The sequence below is a fragment of the Salminus brasiliensis genome, chromosome 3 (genome assembly GCF_030463535.1).
Source record: "Salminus brasiliensis chromosome 3, fSalBra1.hap2, whole genome shotgun sequence".
In the NCBI taxonomy this organism is placed as follows: Eukaryota; Metazoa; Chordata; class Actinopteri; order Characiformes; family Bryconidae; genus Salminus; species Salminus brasiliensis.
The window spans coordinates 27,419,021-27,436,713 of record NC_132880.1 but is presented as its reverse complement, the minus strand read 5'-3'; the positions used below and the strand labels follow the sequence as shown (position 1 = coordinate 27,436,713).

Here is a 17,693-nt window from a genome sequence, read left to right as displayed (position 1 = left end):
CCTCACTGCAGCTGCCCTCCCACCCATACAGGACCTCTACAACATCTCCTCTGACCCCACTCACCCCAGTCACTGATAAAGGTACAGGAGCATCAGAGCCACAACCACCAGATTCAAGTACAGTTTTAAGAACAGTTGTCTAGCAACACCAACCTCATCCTGAACACACACACACACACACACACATACATAAAGACTGCTACTGATCACCCTGATCCTTCCAGTTCACTCATCATATGCACACTGAGCTCCACTAGCTCAGGGACTGGATGCACTCTGCACTGGAACTGGAACTCCCTCTCAGTACATAAGCTGTATATCATCCTCTGTACCTCATCACCAAGCTGCAATACCCATTACTGCACTGTACACTCGGTTTACATACGTGATGATGCTATAATACCAGACTGGTCTACCTCAGCACACACTCCTGCACTGCCTGTACTCTTTTTATTAACACACACAACACATCGCTGCTCAACATATTTATATCTATTAGTACAGTAACTTCTTTTGGACCTTAAGCATCCAGCCTTCAAGCACACTTTTGCACATATTTCTGTATTTACTGTATTTATTGTCTGTGCACCCTGTCTCATGTCTTGTCTATTGTCCTTGCACCACTGTATCATGGCCTACCTACTCTGCACGGGAGCCTGTATTACCCTGTATTAGTGTAATGACAGTAAAGTTGCATTGCATCGAATAACCAGACTGGGGAGTGATCAACTACACAAAACGCTGTGATTACTCGTGATGAGATTAACATGAGATTAATCGTGATTAACCGTAGAATCAGAATCAGAATCAGAGCCAAACACAATCTCCCTCTCAGACACACTGACTTACTGACTGACTGACTCAAATCTCACAGCATGCCACCGAGAGAGAGAGAGAGAGAGAGTGCGTGTGTGCTATGCGTGCGTGCGTGTGTGTGTCTGTGTGAGGGAGGGAGAGCGAGAGGGAGGAGAAGAGAGGATGACGGAGAGAGAGAGAGCGCGCGCGCGCGAACGAGAGCGAGAGGGAGGCACACACTCGCACGCAGTCTCGCGGAGAGAGAGAGAGAGACGCGGAGAAGAGGACGAAGAGGAGAGAGAGAGAGAGAGGGGGGAGTGTGTGTGTGTGTGTGTGTGTGTGTGTGTAAAGGAAAAGCGCAATGTCTGCTGAAGGGGCGCCTCTTCTTCTTCCTCGTGCACTGACCGGCCCTCGCTGAGACATCATGGGCTGTATCGGCTCCCGCACCATCAGTAAGAACTGCGTTATTCCTTCTGCCTGTTTGAAGGGGTAAAGGGGTCGGAGCGGGGTCGGGGGAGTGGACGATGCTCTCTGATCAGAGACCCCCACCTCGCACCCACCCTCCTCTATCTGCTATCCTCGCGGGGGAGCATGTGTATGTATGTATGTATGTATGGCTGTTTCTATGGAAACCATCCGGTTAAAAGGCCGCTAGTCTCGGACGCTTTTAGACCGTTATCTCCAGCATGGTGGTCGCGGTGGGCTACTGGAGGAAGGAGAGAAGGAATGGAGGAGAAAGATGGGGGGGGGGGGGGGGTAACCCGCCACAGACTGACGTGAACGGTGGCGGAGGGGAGGTGGTGGGTGGTGGTTGGAGAGGGGGGAGTTTGGGGGGTGATGAAAGGGAGAGCAGAAAGACAGAAGGGCGGATGAAAGAGAATCTTTAGTGGTGGTGAAGCTGCGGTGTGAGGTGGTGGAGGAAGGAAGCAGAAAAGGATAGACTGGACAAGAGAGGAGACGTGTGTGTGTGTGTGTGTGAGAGAGAGAGAGTGTGTGTCTGTGTGTGAGGAAGTCTCTCCAGAAGGAGGACAGTAAGGTTAAGAGAAGTGCTGTTCTGTTTTCCCGTTTGTTTGTTTGTTTGTTTGTTTATTTGTTTTGTCTGGAAATAAAAGCAGCCGTTTACGGATCTGCATTGAGCGCGCGCGCGCGAGCGTGTCTGGGGTGCGCGCACGTGTGCATGCGTCACAAAGATGCACAGGGGCGCGCGCAGTGCATTTCAGGTTAAGTGGTATAAAACGAGTGCACGCGAAAAAAAAAAGAACACACACACACACACACACAGTCTCTCTGTCTCACTCACTCACGCACACGCGCACGCACACACCTGTGGTCTGTCATGCATCCTGGCAGCCCCACATATAGGCGCGCGTACACACACACACGCGCGAGCTCAGGTGTGACATAGAGCCTGCGGGTGTGAAGCTACAGTAGGTCAAATAGTGCTAAGTCAACACTGCCGGTGGTCACATGCGACACGACACGCGCGAGATGGTCCAAAAAGCGTCCAGTCTGTGTCTGATGGAGCGAGGCTCACGGTGTGAAGACCAGCCAGCTCGCTCACTCACACAGTGCAAAATGCCGCATGTGTGATCCGTTCTGTCTGCATCCATCCAATATACCGTTTTACGTATATTTACGCTATAGCGTACGTTACGATCTGCGACCCATCTGCTAAGATCGTTCTCTGGATGTCTTCACGACGTGGGATCGTATAAATCAGTGTAAGCTTAATGCGATGCTCAGGAGCAGAGCTGGAGGAACAAGGGAAGCTACCCGTGAGTGCAGCAGCAGCAGCCTATCAAAACAAAAGCCAGGCTGGGAATGAAATAAATAATTGGCGCCGTATTTGACCTTTGATTGTCATTGAGCCAGCCGTGAGAGGCTCAGACGCAGCACAGCGGCGAAAGAGTGGAGGTTTCTTTCTCAGAAAAAAAAAACAGGACGCGCCCTAAGCCTACAGCGGGGAAAGTGGTAAAAGTGGGGCAGAAAATTGGGCGAATGAATTAAACGTCCCTTCAAAGTCAGGCAAACTGGCAAAAAGTAGTGCCTCCAATGATTGAAATGCACAAAGTGTAAAATACTGCACATCTGTTAACTCAGATACTGCCAAAAGTAAGAAAACTGAAATAGGGATGTGTGTTTAACATTGTGTGATCATCTGAGCTTCACATTTTTCACATGACTGTTTTAGGACATTTTATGACACTTTTCTTTAAGGCCCCTACTGGACCGTGTGACGATAGCTTCTCGCATGGATCTGGAATGTGTTTAGCAAATTGGTTTGCTGGGTTTTTTTGTTGTTGTGTTTTTTTGGAGGAGCCTGGCTGTCATATTTAGCTCAGTTTGCTATAAATAGATTCTGGTTTACAGTGACCATGAAGGAGAGAGGAGCGGAGATGTGTGCAATATGGGTCAAGTGCTTCCTGTTCGACAGTCCAAACTGTCTGGCATGTTAAGAGAGCAATATTTTCTATTTTGGACTTTGAAGGCTAGAGGTAACCTGGATAGTCTAAGTGAAATGTGAAGAGGTGGTGTTTTTTAGATGGGTATCACCTCACTGACTTGGCTAAATTGAGGATTTATGTGGTGAAAATGACCACAGGGAAAAAGAGTGAGGCTCTGCATCAGTGACACCTGTGTGTCCTTTTTTGCGATTTGCTATAATGGGACAAACTGAAAACACAAAACACTCCCTTACACTAACAGTGTAACAGTAACAGTCACTGTAACCCTGTCTGTATGGGGGTTTACAGTGATTCTAAGGGCCTCTGTATAACAGGGGCTCTAAAAATGTATTCAAATTAATAGAGTTGTAGAGAGTCATATCTTTTAATGGGGCCCAAAATCCCTGCCAGCTTACATTTAGCATATTAGGAATAGCAATAGTTTGTTTGCATGTATACACACATCCATATACAGTAATGTACAGTCAGGAGAGGATTCTGGAGGAGCCTATCTTATTGAAACCTCAGACATTTAGTTAGAGTGGGATCACCACAGTCAGATGCAAAGGGCTCTCTGAGTTCTCAGAAAGAAGGCTGTCCATGCATGTGAGTCTTAGGTAGACGTCAGAACAATTAGAGCTGGACGGATTCTACTGTCCAGAAAATAATTTACTAGTGAAACAACTGCCAACATGGCTAGGTCAGGCCACCCTAGCAAGTTCAGCCCAAAAGCAGACCACAAAATATGTAAAGAAGTCTCCAACGGTCCTCCAATCCCATAATACAATCATCACGGGACCTACAGGTAGCTGTTGCCACAGTTGATGTCAAAGTACAGCATCTACTTACAGAAAGAGACTGCACAAGTTTGATTCTCATGGGACGAGACCCTTGCTGTCCAAAAAAACTTAAAAAACAAGACTCAAGGCCTTTGTCTAGGTGTTCTCTAAGAACCTGTTTACACCTGATCACTTTATGTGACTAGTACCTGGACTGTATCTTGATTATTTAAAAAAAAAACGCCACATGCTTTTGCACTTAGTAGTCATATGCTTCTCCGGTTAGTCAGACTGAAATCTGATCGCTGTGTGGGACAGATTATGCATATTTGCTCACTGTGCTGCAATTATTACTGGTGTTAAGGTTGTACTGGGAGGGGTACTGGTTGTTGATTGTGTCTTGGAGAGATGGACGTGCCTACACTTCTATAACACGTGGCTTTAATGTGTCTCACACCTCTTCCTGAATTGGTTTGAGTGATCAGATTTGTGTGTGGTTTAAATACGTCTTGGGTGTGATTACACTACTGCCTTTTTTTATGTGGCTTGGCTCTTATCCAGTTATAATCCAAGATGGATGAAGTGACCAGGTGTAAAACGGGCCTATGAGCCTCTTTACACCTGGCATTAACAGGCATGTGCTGATTGGATCATGTTCCGATTGAACTAGTTTGCATGAAAAGCCAGGTAAACAGCCTCGAGACGCATCGTGATCGGATTACGATGGGCTCACTCAGACCACGTTTGGAGGTGGTCATGTGACAGATGGCAGTGGAGATGAGAGTAACCAGCTAAAGTCCACAGCGTTTGAAGATCACTGTGTACTATGGCATTATCTCACTCTCACTCGAGCCACTGTCAGACTAGATGGTACATACACTACAGCACCGGCCTTATTCGAGAAGAAAAAATAGTAGTTTTGCTCATTCCTACCCTACAGGTACGTAATAGACAGACTTGATGACTGTAGCCCATCTGTCTTCACACAAGCCCTCTATCCTATTTATCACTGGTCAGACTGCTGTTGACCATATAGTATTTGACTGGTGGATCATTCTCAGCACTGCAGTGACACTGACATAGTAGTAGCGTGATGGAGTGCGTGTGGTGCTGGTACAAGTGTATTAGGCACAGCGGTGTGGCTGGTCTTTTAACACATCCCGGTGTGACTGCTGCAGTTGGAGGTGGTTCACCAATTACTCAAAAATATCACCAACAAACAGACACACAGGGCAAGGGTAGATGTTTCTATTAAAGTGGCAGACGATAAAACAAAGAGTGTTGCCACTTGAAGAGCTTGTTGGTTGCTTTGTCTTGTGGCCATATCAAGTCATATTTGTAATTCTTTTTGCCTACCAGTGGACTCACTGAATAGCATATGCTAATGCATTGCATTGTAAAATGGTCGTATGGTACTCATTTAGATTGCCGTCATGAAGTGTTTATCACAGCTTTCATTCTGTACATTGGTGTAACAGCTTAACAGACTGTTTTCAGTTTGTTAGCCAGCTTGATGAGGAGTAGGCTCAGAGAGATTTCATTTATTTGGCTGATGAAAAGAGAAAATGTGGTGTTAATCTAACCCCTTAAACAGCCTATACTCTGCAGACGGGCCGAACATGTTATTACAAATGTCTATTACCAAAAAATAGCCCCATCAGTTTGTACAGAAGTCCCTGTAGTGTAATAAGCCTTGCTGCGTTAAGGGGTTAATAATCTTTCCTAATTTCATTCACGATGGAATGGAACACACATATATATATATATATATATATATATATATATATATATATATATATATATATATATTCATTTTTAAATAAGAATGCAACTCTAAACCCTCTCCTAGTGGATATACAGCATATAACATAGCCCAGTGGTTTACAAACTGGTCCTCAGGGCCCGAATGGTCCATATAACATGTATGTGCATGGGTTGAGAGGTGGAATGGAGCTAAAATGTGAACCATCTATGGGGCCCTTGGGACTGATTGGGAACCGCCGATGTAGACTACACCCCTGCATAGCACTCAGTGTGATTGCTTGCTGCCATGGCAGACATAACGCCCCTGGACTTGGAGATTGACGCTCAAGTGACAGTGACACTGACAGGCAAGCAGAGCGTTTATTTGACCACACAGACGAGTGTAGTTGCTTTTATTGGCAGAGATATAAACAGATATATACATTCGAACCTGAGTTTACCATACCAGGGAGCGGGATTTGTGCCATGATGCTATTATTTGTTGCTGTGTAATTGGCTGAGGAAGACGACCTCTACTATGTAAATAATGTCCAGCTGTTCGTTAGAGGAGTCTAACCAATGAGGTGAGAGCAGTCTCTGGGGATTGAGAGTGGAACCTCCGGGGCTAATATTGTGGCATCCTGCTATAGTTGGGTGTGGTTATGCAAACCGCTGCTGCAGAAGAACCTGGGTTTCAGGTCTTTATGATTGACTTCAATAAATCGTGTTATCTTAACCCTTTAAAGTCTGGATTATCAAAAACTGAAATAATTGGAAACTGGAGTGTTTATTTGACCTTTATCTCATCAATTATTTAAAAATAAAAATTAAATAACTTTGCATACATGACTTTTAATTTGTTATTCATGACTAGAATCTATTGATCACTGATTTTTTTAACATATCGAACATAGAAGACTTATACTCTGAGTCACCTTTAAAAGTTTACTCAAGTCATTTCATTGACTACAGCCCTCCAGCGACATTTCCGTCTAGTGTTGGGTGGTTTTATCACTCAGGTGGCTGCTACTGGAGAAGCGGAGGCTAAAAGGAGAATGGATAGATGTGCTGGCTGCAGATTTTAGCATGATGGCTCAGTAGGCCTACCCTAAGGTAAAAAAAAGCTGCACAAGAAGAGCTCGCACTAGATTACCTCCTGAACACGCTTCTACCAGAGGTGTCAGGACGGCATGCACAACTCGCAGCTTGCCGCCATCCATGTGACTGCCACTGAAGGAGAGAGGGCAGAACTAATCCTCAGCAGCAAGATGCTGTAGCGAACAACACAGTGCTACGCGGCAGAGGAGCTCCGTAAGGAGACAATGTGCCAAGCAGCCCCAGAGCGAATGACAGCAGTGCTGCTGGTGGTGTAAGGACAGACAGTTCTGTAAACCTAGAGGATCAACTCTGAAACAAATGTAGTCGAAACACTAAACCGAGTGAAGCTGAGAGTACTTTTCATTTAGCATTATGGAAAGAAAGAGAAGGAATAGTTCTTCACATGATGAGTTTTTAGCCATGATGTGGGGGCTCTCTACACTGTACAGAAATGGATGTGGTTTATCATAGTTTTCTACTTGCCTGTAATGCTATTGATTAGCCAGATTCAAAGTTAGCTTCATTACTTTACTAAGATTGCTAACAAATATTAGAATATATATTAGTATATTAATATTATATTAGTCTACTAAATCTTGTTGTGAATTGTGAATAAACACATATACTGAATTCTACTCTCCATCCTTGGCTTCTTGCACTGTTTTTTTTATGTTTAACTGCAAGTTTGTGTCCCTTTAATGAAGATCTGGAAAGGTTTTCAATTGGTTGATGCCTGGTCCACACCACAGGATAAACAGGCTGATTGGCTTCCAGAAATCTTAAACAGAGAGCTTTACATATTATCCAATAGTGTGAGGTGTCTATAGGGTGTCCAATCTCTACTCCTCCAGTCTTCTCCCAGTGCTGTCGGGGCTACCCTGATTGTGAAATATTGACATGTACTCAGTATTCTGTAGTGCAGGGGGGGCAACGATTCTCTGGTGTGAAATGTGATGTTGATATTGATGCCTGAAAGACTGTCAACCAATCAGAGCCAAGATAAATCTGAAAGTGTGTGGCGTATCAATCAGGGCAGATTGTGTAGTGTGCGGACTTCGATGACTGACAATGATCAAGCACTGAAAAAATCAGTGGAAAATATCATGTGCTAAGCTAATGGCAAGGCTAAAGGCAATTAGTCAATTCCTCTGTCAAAATCAAACATCACAAGTTTGGGTGTCCCATACCAACATTTAAAGAGACAAACAACAGTCTGTATCTGTAACCTAATGTAATGTCGCCTCTATACTCCACCTCTGGAATGAAGCAGTCAAGATGTGAATGAAGCGTAGACTTTCAGCTTAAATTAAAGGGATTTAACAAAAATATTGCATTACCATCTAGGAATTCCAGTCATTTTTACATAGTCCCTCCAGACACAAAAGTAATAGAATAATTTAACATAATCATGAAATCATGAAATCATTCTTTTTTAATGAATGAAGACAACCCCTTTGCAATCAATGACTAACTGAAGTCTGGAACCCATGAACATCACCAAATGCTGAATGTCCTCCTTTGAGAGGCCTTCAGTTGCTGCTTAATTTTAGGTCTTTAGTCTTCAGGAAGTGAAACGCTGCTTAGTTGGGTTAAAGTCAGGTGACATGTAGGAACATTTCATTTCCTTGTCCTTAAAGAGTTCTTGGGTTGCTTTCGCTGTATGTTTTATCCATCTGTAGCTTGAAGCACCATTCTGTCAGTTTTTCAGCATTTGACCAAATCTGAGCGGTAAGCAGAGCTCTATACACTCCAGAATTCATTCTGCCGCTTCTGTCTGAAGTAACATCATCAATGAACACCAGTGACTCAGTTCCGTTTGCAGCCACACATGCCCATATACTGCCTCCACCATGTTTAACAGATAATGTGGAATGCTTCAGATCTTCCTTTCCTTCTCCATACTCAACTTAACTTTGGCTTTATCTGTCCAAAGACTTTTGTTCCAGAGCTATTGAGGCATGGACCTACCTCTTTGAGAGTGTTCTTGACTTGAGTTGTAAAGGGTTGTGAAGGAAAGAATTCTGCACACATCTGCTTTAGTTCTTGTCTTCCACTTTTTTGTGGTTTCGCCAGTGGTTTTCTTCTTTTATAGAATGCATCATATTACTGCTTTGGCCATCTTCTTTCCCTCTGAAAGGTTTGTTTTGCGATGCCTCCTTCACTTGCATTGACATGTCTCAGGACCACATGTTGAGAGTTTCAATGAAAGGTTACCAAAATCAACTTTTACACTTGGAATCAACTCCAGACTTTGTATCTTCTCAATTGGTCTCACTTGGCCGTGAAGCTGCTTATCAAATAACTGTCCAATTATGTTTGAACCTGTATAACTTGAGGGACTGTAAAGAAAAGGGCTGTCATTTCTAAATGCTTAGTGCTGTATTAAATCCTTCAAAAGCTGATAGTCTACAAATCAATCTAATCTCGATTGGTAAATTACAAACCCATTGAGGTGGCATACAGAGGCAAAACTGCAAAATTGTGTCATTGTCCAAATACTTATGGACCTGAAAGTATATGTGTATATATTGCTATTTAAAAAGATTCTAGAGCTCTGTCATTACAAAGTTGTATTAGAACAGAGAGCCAGACACTTTAGCAGACGATGTTGTGCAGCAGTGGGCAGCCCTGCATTGATTAACGTGTTGACTCGTGAAGATGAAGGTGTAAACGGTGTCCTTTTAGCTGTCTGGCAAAGGCGTTGATCATATTTCCTGAATACAGAGTGTGTGTGTGTGTGTGTCTGTGTGTGTGTGTAAGAGACCATTTGTTGGAAAGCCAAAGATCTGCCAGAGGTCCTCGACTGGATTTCTCTCTGCAGTGTGGTTGTCATTGTGTTCATGGCTATTGTTTGGCACTGATGTGATGGACAGACGGACAGACAGTTGAATACTTCTCTTGCACTCTCTCTTTCTCTCTTGCTTTTTTTCTGTGTCTTTTTCCTTAACATACATGCATACAGGCACCCCCCCCCCCCACACACACACACTTACTTGTGTGTATATATATGTGTGTGCGTGCGAGAGGGGTCTCATTGCATGATCCAGCACACAGTGTGACTGACACGGCCCAAGGTGACTGGTCGATACCATGATTGACGGGCATGTTTCTGTTGAGCGCATGATCCAAAACAAGGAGGGGTAGAAGAGGCCTGAGAGACAGGAGGAGCGAGAGAGAGAGAGAGAGAGAGAGAGAGAGAGAGAGGACTGCAAAGAATGAGTCAGAGGAGGGAGAGTGGGAGGGAAGCAAAGAGAGAGAGAGATGTAGAAGCAGATACTGAAAGACAGGATGTTAGATTAGAGAAATAAGTAAGGGAGGAGAGAAAGTGAATGGCGAGAAGTTGGTCAGAAAATTAAAGCATAATAATGCGAGCAGAAGGTGAGACACAAGACCATCCTTAGAAGCTAGGTTGCATCCTCAGACATTGACTATAATGGTTTATAGCATATTGGGCAGTGAGGCACAACCTGATGTTTGTGTTTTTTGCAGAATCATTTGTTTCTAGCAGTATCATTTTATGAACAATTCAGCCAAAAGCAGGGTGAGTGTCAACCTACCCCGACACAGAGTTACAATATACCCCATAGGCAACGTTAACTGTAGTTGTGACAGTTTCTAAAATACATCTGGTAAATGGGTGCAAGTACAATTAATTCAGTTTTCAGTCTTCAAGGTCAATGTTGTCTGAGTCAAATGAGCCTACCTAAATGCATTTATATATCTGTATCCTGATAAAGATGGTTAGTGAAAAGAGGCTGGGCTTGGCAAATGTATTATTATTATTATTCATGATAAAATTGAGATATGTTGTATTTTCTGTTTTTAATAATTTGTACTTTTCTAGATTTATGTGGGGGCATCTGGACCTTTCATTGTTCCTCTGGTAAGACATAGTTGTGTTACCCCTATTCCTACAGTGTGGAGGGTGTGCTTTGCTTTAGCTGGGCTAGCTCTCAATATGTCACTGAGAGGGTGAAAAAATGATATATACTACCTAGACCTGTTTACTAAAAAAACAACTTTGTTAGGGAAATAATAATGTATTGTAGTATGTCCTGTAATGCATGTAATGTCGTAACATCACCAAACTTTGTACCAAAATGTACAGTTCACTCCCCAATATTTACGTTATTTAGCTTACACTCACACACTTTTTTTCCCCAGAGCGACTTACAAGGTTACTTGTATTACAGGGTTGGGCCAGTGTAGTGTTAGGACTCTTATTGGTGTAGCACAGCATAGTCACCCAGACTGGAACCCCAGTCCAGAGGCATGGTAGGTTACTGGCAAGAAACCAACCACAATATGGTCCATATATGGAAACCAAGTTACAGACACAGCCTTGGACGTTTAGGAATTGTAGATTTGAATGAAACCAGTGTATTTACGTTGGTGTAGGGTCGGGCAGTACTTTATGTTGCAGTACTGACAGTGTCTCAAAATGAGGACGGTATTTCAAAATTACGATGTGTCACATGTCTGAGTTTGTAACTTTAATGCAAACCCATTATCACAACAGATCTTATGGCACTGTGCTTCCGCATCTGCTCATTGCTTCTATTAGCAGTGGATTTGGGGATTTTCTGTTCTTTTTTAAGTGCAGAGAATGTTTTGTCCATAACAATCAACCAAGTAGTCCATTAAAAACAGCTAGTTACAGTCTGTATCCTCAAAAGACATTTTTATTTCGTTATGTAGTATCATATTGTAGCACTTCCTTTTTTTCCTTTTTCTGTTTGATGTGCTTTACATTTTTGGCATTTTTTCCTTTCCTTGCTTGTGTGTTCCAACACTTTTACTAAGGAAATGTGGGTCATTGTACTTGAACTGTCCATGAACTGACCAGCGCTGCCCTTCTAATGTAGAAACAGGGCTTCTCCAAGGGGGCAGAATGAGAAGTGAGGGCTACATGTTTCCCCACACTCAATCACGCTTTTCCATAGATAGCAGAGCATAGATTTTCTGTCCTCTCCAGAGATGTTGTATGCTGCAGATGTAATGTTGAATGCAGTTGTTTTACATTTACATTTATGGCATTTAGTTACTCGTATTACAATGTAATATTAGCAAAGCAACCAGCATTGTGGATGACTCCACCCACCCTTCACACAGTCTGTTCTCCCTCCTGCCATCAGGAAGAAGGTTACCGCAGAATCCGGTCCAACACGACCAGACTCTGCAATAGCTTCTTCCCCCAAGCCATCAGACTTCTCAACTCCAGAGACTGAACTGATGTTTTTTCTGTTCCATGCACACACACACACACACACACACACACACACACACACACACACACTCTCTCTCTCTCTCTCTCTCTCTCTCTCTCTCACCATTTACCCCAGACAATATGGGAAGCATTTTGCACAAATAACCTTACTACCTCACTGGACTCAATATTTATTGCACACTGAATAATTTGCACACTACCCCTAATTTATTTATTACTCTTTGTCTGTATTGTGTTGTATTGTCTGTCTGCACTTGTACTGTGTTGCACTTGTGTTCTGTATGCACTGTGTCTGTGTTGCACCAGGGTCCTGGAGGAACGTTGTTTCGTTTCACTGTGTACTCTGTATGTAGTTGAAATGACAATAAAAACCCACTTGACTTGACTTGACTTGACTTGAGTCTTGCCCAAGTATCTCAGTATAGCGCAGCATAGCCACCCAGACTGGGAATTGAACCCCAGTCTCCCACATGGTGTGGTAGCTCACTGCCAGGGAGTGGAGTGGGATCTGTTGCACCACACCTACCACCGTCTACAGCATGCAGCTTTTAGAAAAAGTATTTAGGTTATTCTACATTGATCAGTATTCCATCTCAGTGCAAAGATTACAGTATGAGGATATAAAACAGAATGTTGGAGCATCAGCAGATGTAAGACAAAGGAGATAACAATACTGTGCTGCAATAATGAGCTTTTGCTCCCTGAAGGAGTTTCTTCACAGAAGTCAATCAGACTCTGGCTGTTAAGACTGTTAAGACCCCCCTCCCCCAACACACACACAGGACTTTTAACTGAGCATAATCACTTATTATTATAATAATTACTTCTTCCTGCTCAGTTGCACAACATTATGTTGCACATCCACTTGTTGCACTTTACACTCGACTCAACAACTCATCCCTGCATTGTACACTTCTTTTCTATTTTTTGTTGAGTTTGTAGTTTTGATATTGCTATTTTAAATGATTTAGAGTTTAGAAAAGAAGGCATATTGATGAGCAAGGATACAATTTATGCATTTGTTAGCCTGTATCACAGGCAGTTAGATTAGTGGCTCAATGGTTCAATTTAAGTTTTTACAGGAGCTGGAACTCCAACAACTGTGCTTTCTTGTGTATTTGTTTCATTAAGAGAGTTCATTTTTATGCTTTAAAAAAAGTGCATGTAAGAGCAGGGCCATGGGGAAATGGGTTGTTGAGAGGGGGTTGCACCACCCACTGATTTGGTCAGACTACTGCAGACACTAAACATAATTAAAACAACAATACTGCCAGCACAGTAAAAACCCATGTCGGCTTATTTTAAGGTCTGTTTTTTTGTATGTTTAACACTGCATGTAAACAGAGCTGGAAGGGAAAGATAGTGTTGCTTAAGGTCTTTAAGTGAAACTGAAAAAAAGCGAAGGAACACATACACTGGGTGGACAGCGTGCCACCTACTGAAGAAAGCTTATGGGGTACTGCAAGTAGTTGGCGACCAAAAGATCTAAGAGTGTGAGGAGGAATGCAAATGATGGATAATCCACTGTTATAACAGATCTAAATTATTACAGAGGCTAATGGCACTTTAATTGCCTCTATAAGAAGTGAATTTGGAGATTTCTCTAGTCCTTTTCAAAGTGCAGGTAATTTATTGGACATAGAATTAAAACCATGCCCACCCTAGGTGCAAAAACATCAGTCCTGCTTAAACAGGACTTTCTGTCCAAGTAATTGAGCAACAAATGCACTGGACAGCAGGTATGCAGAAGAAGGAAAACGCTGCATACCGCTGAGCCCAAAGCTGGGCAAGGACAAAATGTGTTCGAGCACAGTTTGCCTCTGTTAAATTGCTCTGCCCAGCAGGTAGATCACTGTGGTTAACACCATCCACTGGGACCCCCCACAGTAGCAGAAAGCAACAAAATCTTAGTAGAGAAGCTCTGTGAGTATTGGCCTGGAAAATTGTGGTCTATGGGGGGTGCACTTTGCTGAAGCCCAGAGATAAGGGACATAGTAGAGTCTCTGAGGTGCATCTCATTGATCATCAATATAATGGGATTTGTCATTCTAAGTGTGTTCTGCTCTGAAATACTGTTTGCTTGAGATCATGAGATTTGATGGAATGCAAACCTTACCGAGAGCTTTACCATTGTTACTGTTGGTATAATGATGTGAGTGACAACACTGCCATCCCTGTGGCAGACTGGCGTTTGATTCCCTGGCTGTTATAAGAGCCCCTGGGCAAGACTCCAAGATCCATCAAGATTCACAAGGCCAGTATGAACACCACACATTAGATGAAGACTATCTAGACTAAACCCGTTCTGGATGTTGCTTGAAGGCCATGATTGATGTATTGTAGAATTTCTGAATCCAATGATCCTTCAAATGCATTCAAATGTTTTTTTGACTGTTCATGGTTCTACAGTATAAAGCACAGCTTCTTTTTTATTAAAGAACCCTTAAGAGTGTTGCTTTTTAGGTACTCGTGCTTCCACTTGACGAGTTCTGTTTGCCAATTGTGACCCTGACTGATCTTGGCCTGTGGGATAATTACTATTGCTTTTATTCTATCATAATTCTAGAGAAACGAGGAATTATTGGCATTCGAATGATGAACGCTTGCACACCAACATGCCTCATGTTGACTGTGACAGATGGGTTTGTGATGTTTCCTCAGTGATTAAATGTCAGAGCCAACTGCAAAAATCCACAGCCATAAATAATAGTTTTGTGAGACTTTAATTTGTAATGGCCAAGGTGTCTAAATTGGTCATTGTAGCTCTAAAGACTACCCACCAGCTTTCTGGCTGCTCTACCACAAATCAAAATCAAAATAAAGGTAAATAAATGGCTCGTGGCATGGACATATGGTCCTTGGAAAAACATTCAATTGGAATAGAACCCTTATATAATGTGGAGCTTCCTTAAACTTTAAAAATGTTTTTCTGCAAACATACATTGTGTGATACACTGAAAATTGGTTATGCAATGATATTACTCTTATATATACTCTTATATTTATAACTATTTTTACGAGTGTTTGTTTTATTACTGAGTGGCTTTCGGGTTAATTTGGAGAATGAACGCAGCTAAATTTCTTACATTCTGCATTTAAACAATAGATTTTATCATCTCCCTGACTGAGTTTGGAGTCTAACCCTGCTACCCAGGCCTATTCTCCTGGTGGCATTTCTAGACGTGATTACAGTGGCAATGACATTTAACTCAGCTCATTATGACTTCATTTGTACATTTTAACATTATGTATTACTATTTGGTCATCAGCCCTTTTTTATTCTGTTCAATCTTCAACAGACTTCATGCCTCTCCATAGTATGCTTAAATACACTCAGTTTAGGAGATATGTCCAAACCTGTAGCTACACTCATGTTAGGGCCATGGTTAGGGTTAGTTTTTTTTTGTATTGGCACCTCTCCTATAAAAGGACAGCAACTCATTCTGTCCTTATTTCAGGACAACAGTTCTAAGATGATGCACTAATCTATATATGGCACTGGAAAGCCTGCTGTCCTCGATGAAGGAGGAGGAGCTTCGGGAATTCTTATTGGTATTACTGGTATCAGTACACTCAACCCACATTGGCATGTTACTAGAATGGTCCACCACCCAAATGCTATTGTTCCACTATGGTGTTCCCTGTTCATTTATGGACAAGGTAGAGTTGAATGATATTCCAGACAAACTGCACATATGTGGTATGGCTGATACAATCTTCATCCATGTATTTTCTGTCTATCACATTCCTTATTCCCTCTTCATCTTTTCTACTGTGTATCTCACCTCTGCTTTGGCGCGGTTAGAACATGCCCCTCTGTTTGCCTCATGTTCGCTGGCTTTCTCTGTGCTGGAGGTGAGTCAGCCTCTTGGACTTCGCCCTTAATCAGAGTCACTGTGAGCTTCAGTGTGTGACACATTCCTGCCTGTGAGAGACATTCCCCTTTCTCTCTCTTTCTCTCTCTCCCTCTCTCTCTCTCTCTCTCTCTCTCTCTCTCTCACGCTCCTTTGCCGCAGGGCTGTGGCACAAAGGTGGATGATGGCTCCTGTGCATTCTAGGCCACAAGATGTGTCAGGCCCGATTGTCATGTGGCCCATTTGTTCTTCCATGTGGTTCCTGACAGTGGGACGTGGCTATCCTCCATCCTGCCTCGGCACGCAGAAACACAGCATAGGCCTCACATGAGAAATCCAATGCTTCCTCTCATTTACAAGACGCTGTCTTCTTTACTACATATTTTCTCTGATTGTATTTATGTTTTTACCATTTTTATCTCTTTTTATGTTTCTTGCTTATCCTTCCATCCTTTGTTGGATTCAAGGAAACACAATGGATATAGGTGGGCAAACCAGCAGTATTAGACCTTAGATCTTTCTGAGGCTAAAATTGTATCATATAATGGAGCCTCTTGCAATTGGGTTGTCTTCAGTTATCAGTTATCAGTTAAGTTTTGTAAGAACAAGCCTAATCTTGTACTAATTTGCAGTGTGAATGCTGAAATTATTTTAGACTTAATTGTTGTCTGGGTCGGCAAAACTGATTTCATGTTTATTGGTCTGTGTTTATAAGCTCTACTTGCTTACATAACTACATTCTTAATGTTATTCAGTTTTACCGAACAGTTTTTTCAGTTTTTTTCCCAATTTGGTACTTCCAATTAACCCACCCCTTCGTAGCTCCCCCTAGCACTAGTAATGCTCCCGATACTAGGAGGTTGTGGACTTAACGCATGTCTCCTCTGACACATGTGAAGCCATTGACCACCTCCTTTTGTACTATCTCTGACTCCACAATGCCGGGCAGCCAAAACACTCGGAAAAAAGTTCCCCCCTAGCTCCACCGCACCACATAACAGATGCCTATGCTGGCCAACACTGTGCTGCCTGTGCTGGCCAGGGGAGAGAATGGCATCTACACACCTGAAGAGAGCACAGCAAATTGTGTTCTCTCAGACTCAGATTGCTGATGGCAAAGTGGCATGGCTTGGGATTTGAACTCGCGACCCCCCCAGGGCCACAGTGGCAGCGCTTTAGACACCGCTGAGCCACTCTGAGCCCTTTCTCTGTTATTTTAGAACCCTATACAGTTCCATTTTTGTGTTACATAGTTTGTGTTGCATCAACCTCTAGAGACTACAGCCTTATTTTTCCAGCCTCCAAACTGTATACCATCATTTCTAACATTTCTAGCATCATCAGCAGTTAATCTACTTTCACTGTATTTTGCAGTTACTCAGCTAAACAGTCTCTGTTCAAGTTAAATACACACACACACACACACACACACACACACAAAGCAGTCAGAGAGAAAGAGCCTGAGAGAGTCAGATTGTGTTCTGTGAGGAGCTGACAGATGCAGTGATGTCCTGGCTCGTTTTTCACGTTTCAGTCTAAATCTAACCCATTACCCATCTGATTGTCTCTGGGTCATCCTTCACTTGGTTCTTCGTTCCTCTTCTCCTGAGCTCTGTGTGTTGTCTCTCTCTCTCTCTCTCTCTCTCTCTCTCTCTCTCTCTCTCTCTCTCTTTCTCTTTCTCTCTCTCTCTCCAGGGTGAAAGAAGCTGATTGAGGAAATAGCCTCAAGGCTCAGAAGCTCCACTGTACTTAC

The 17,693-nt window shown here is 42.9% G+C and overlaps 1 protein-coding gene across 3 annotated transcripts in view; it reads left to right on the top strand.

Annotated features, from left to right (window-relative positions):
• The first annotated feature begins 963 nt into the window (after positions 1-963).
• fam131ba (family with sequence similarity 131 member Ba) overlaps positions 964-17,693 on the top strand; it is a 44,929-nt gene continuing 28,199 nt past the window's right edge. For 2 of the 3 annotated variants that reach the window (XM_072675790.1, XM_072675788.1), the window contains exon 1: positions 964-1,247. In XM_072675790.1, the coding sequence (XP_072531891.1) occupies positions 1,220-1,247 (28 nt within the window). In that variant the 5' untranslated portion in view covers positions 964-1,219. The remainder of the gene's footprint in view (positions 1,248-17,693) is intronic. The other variant, XM_072675789.1, reaches the window with a different exon arrangement.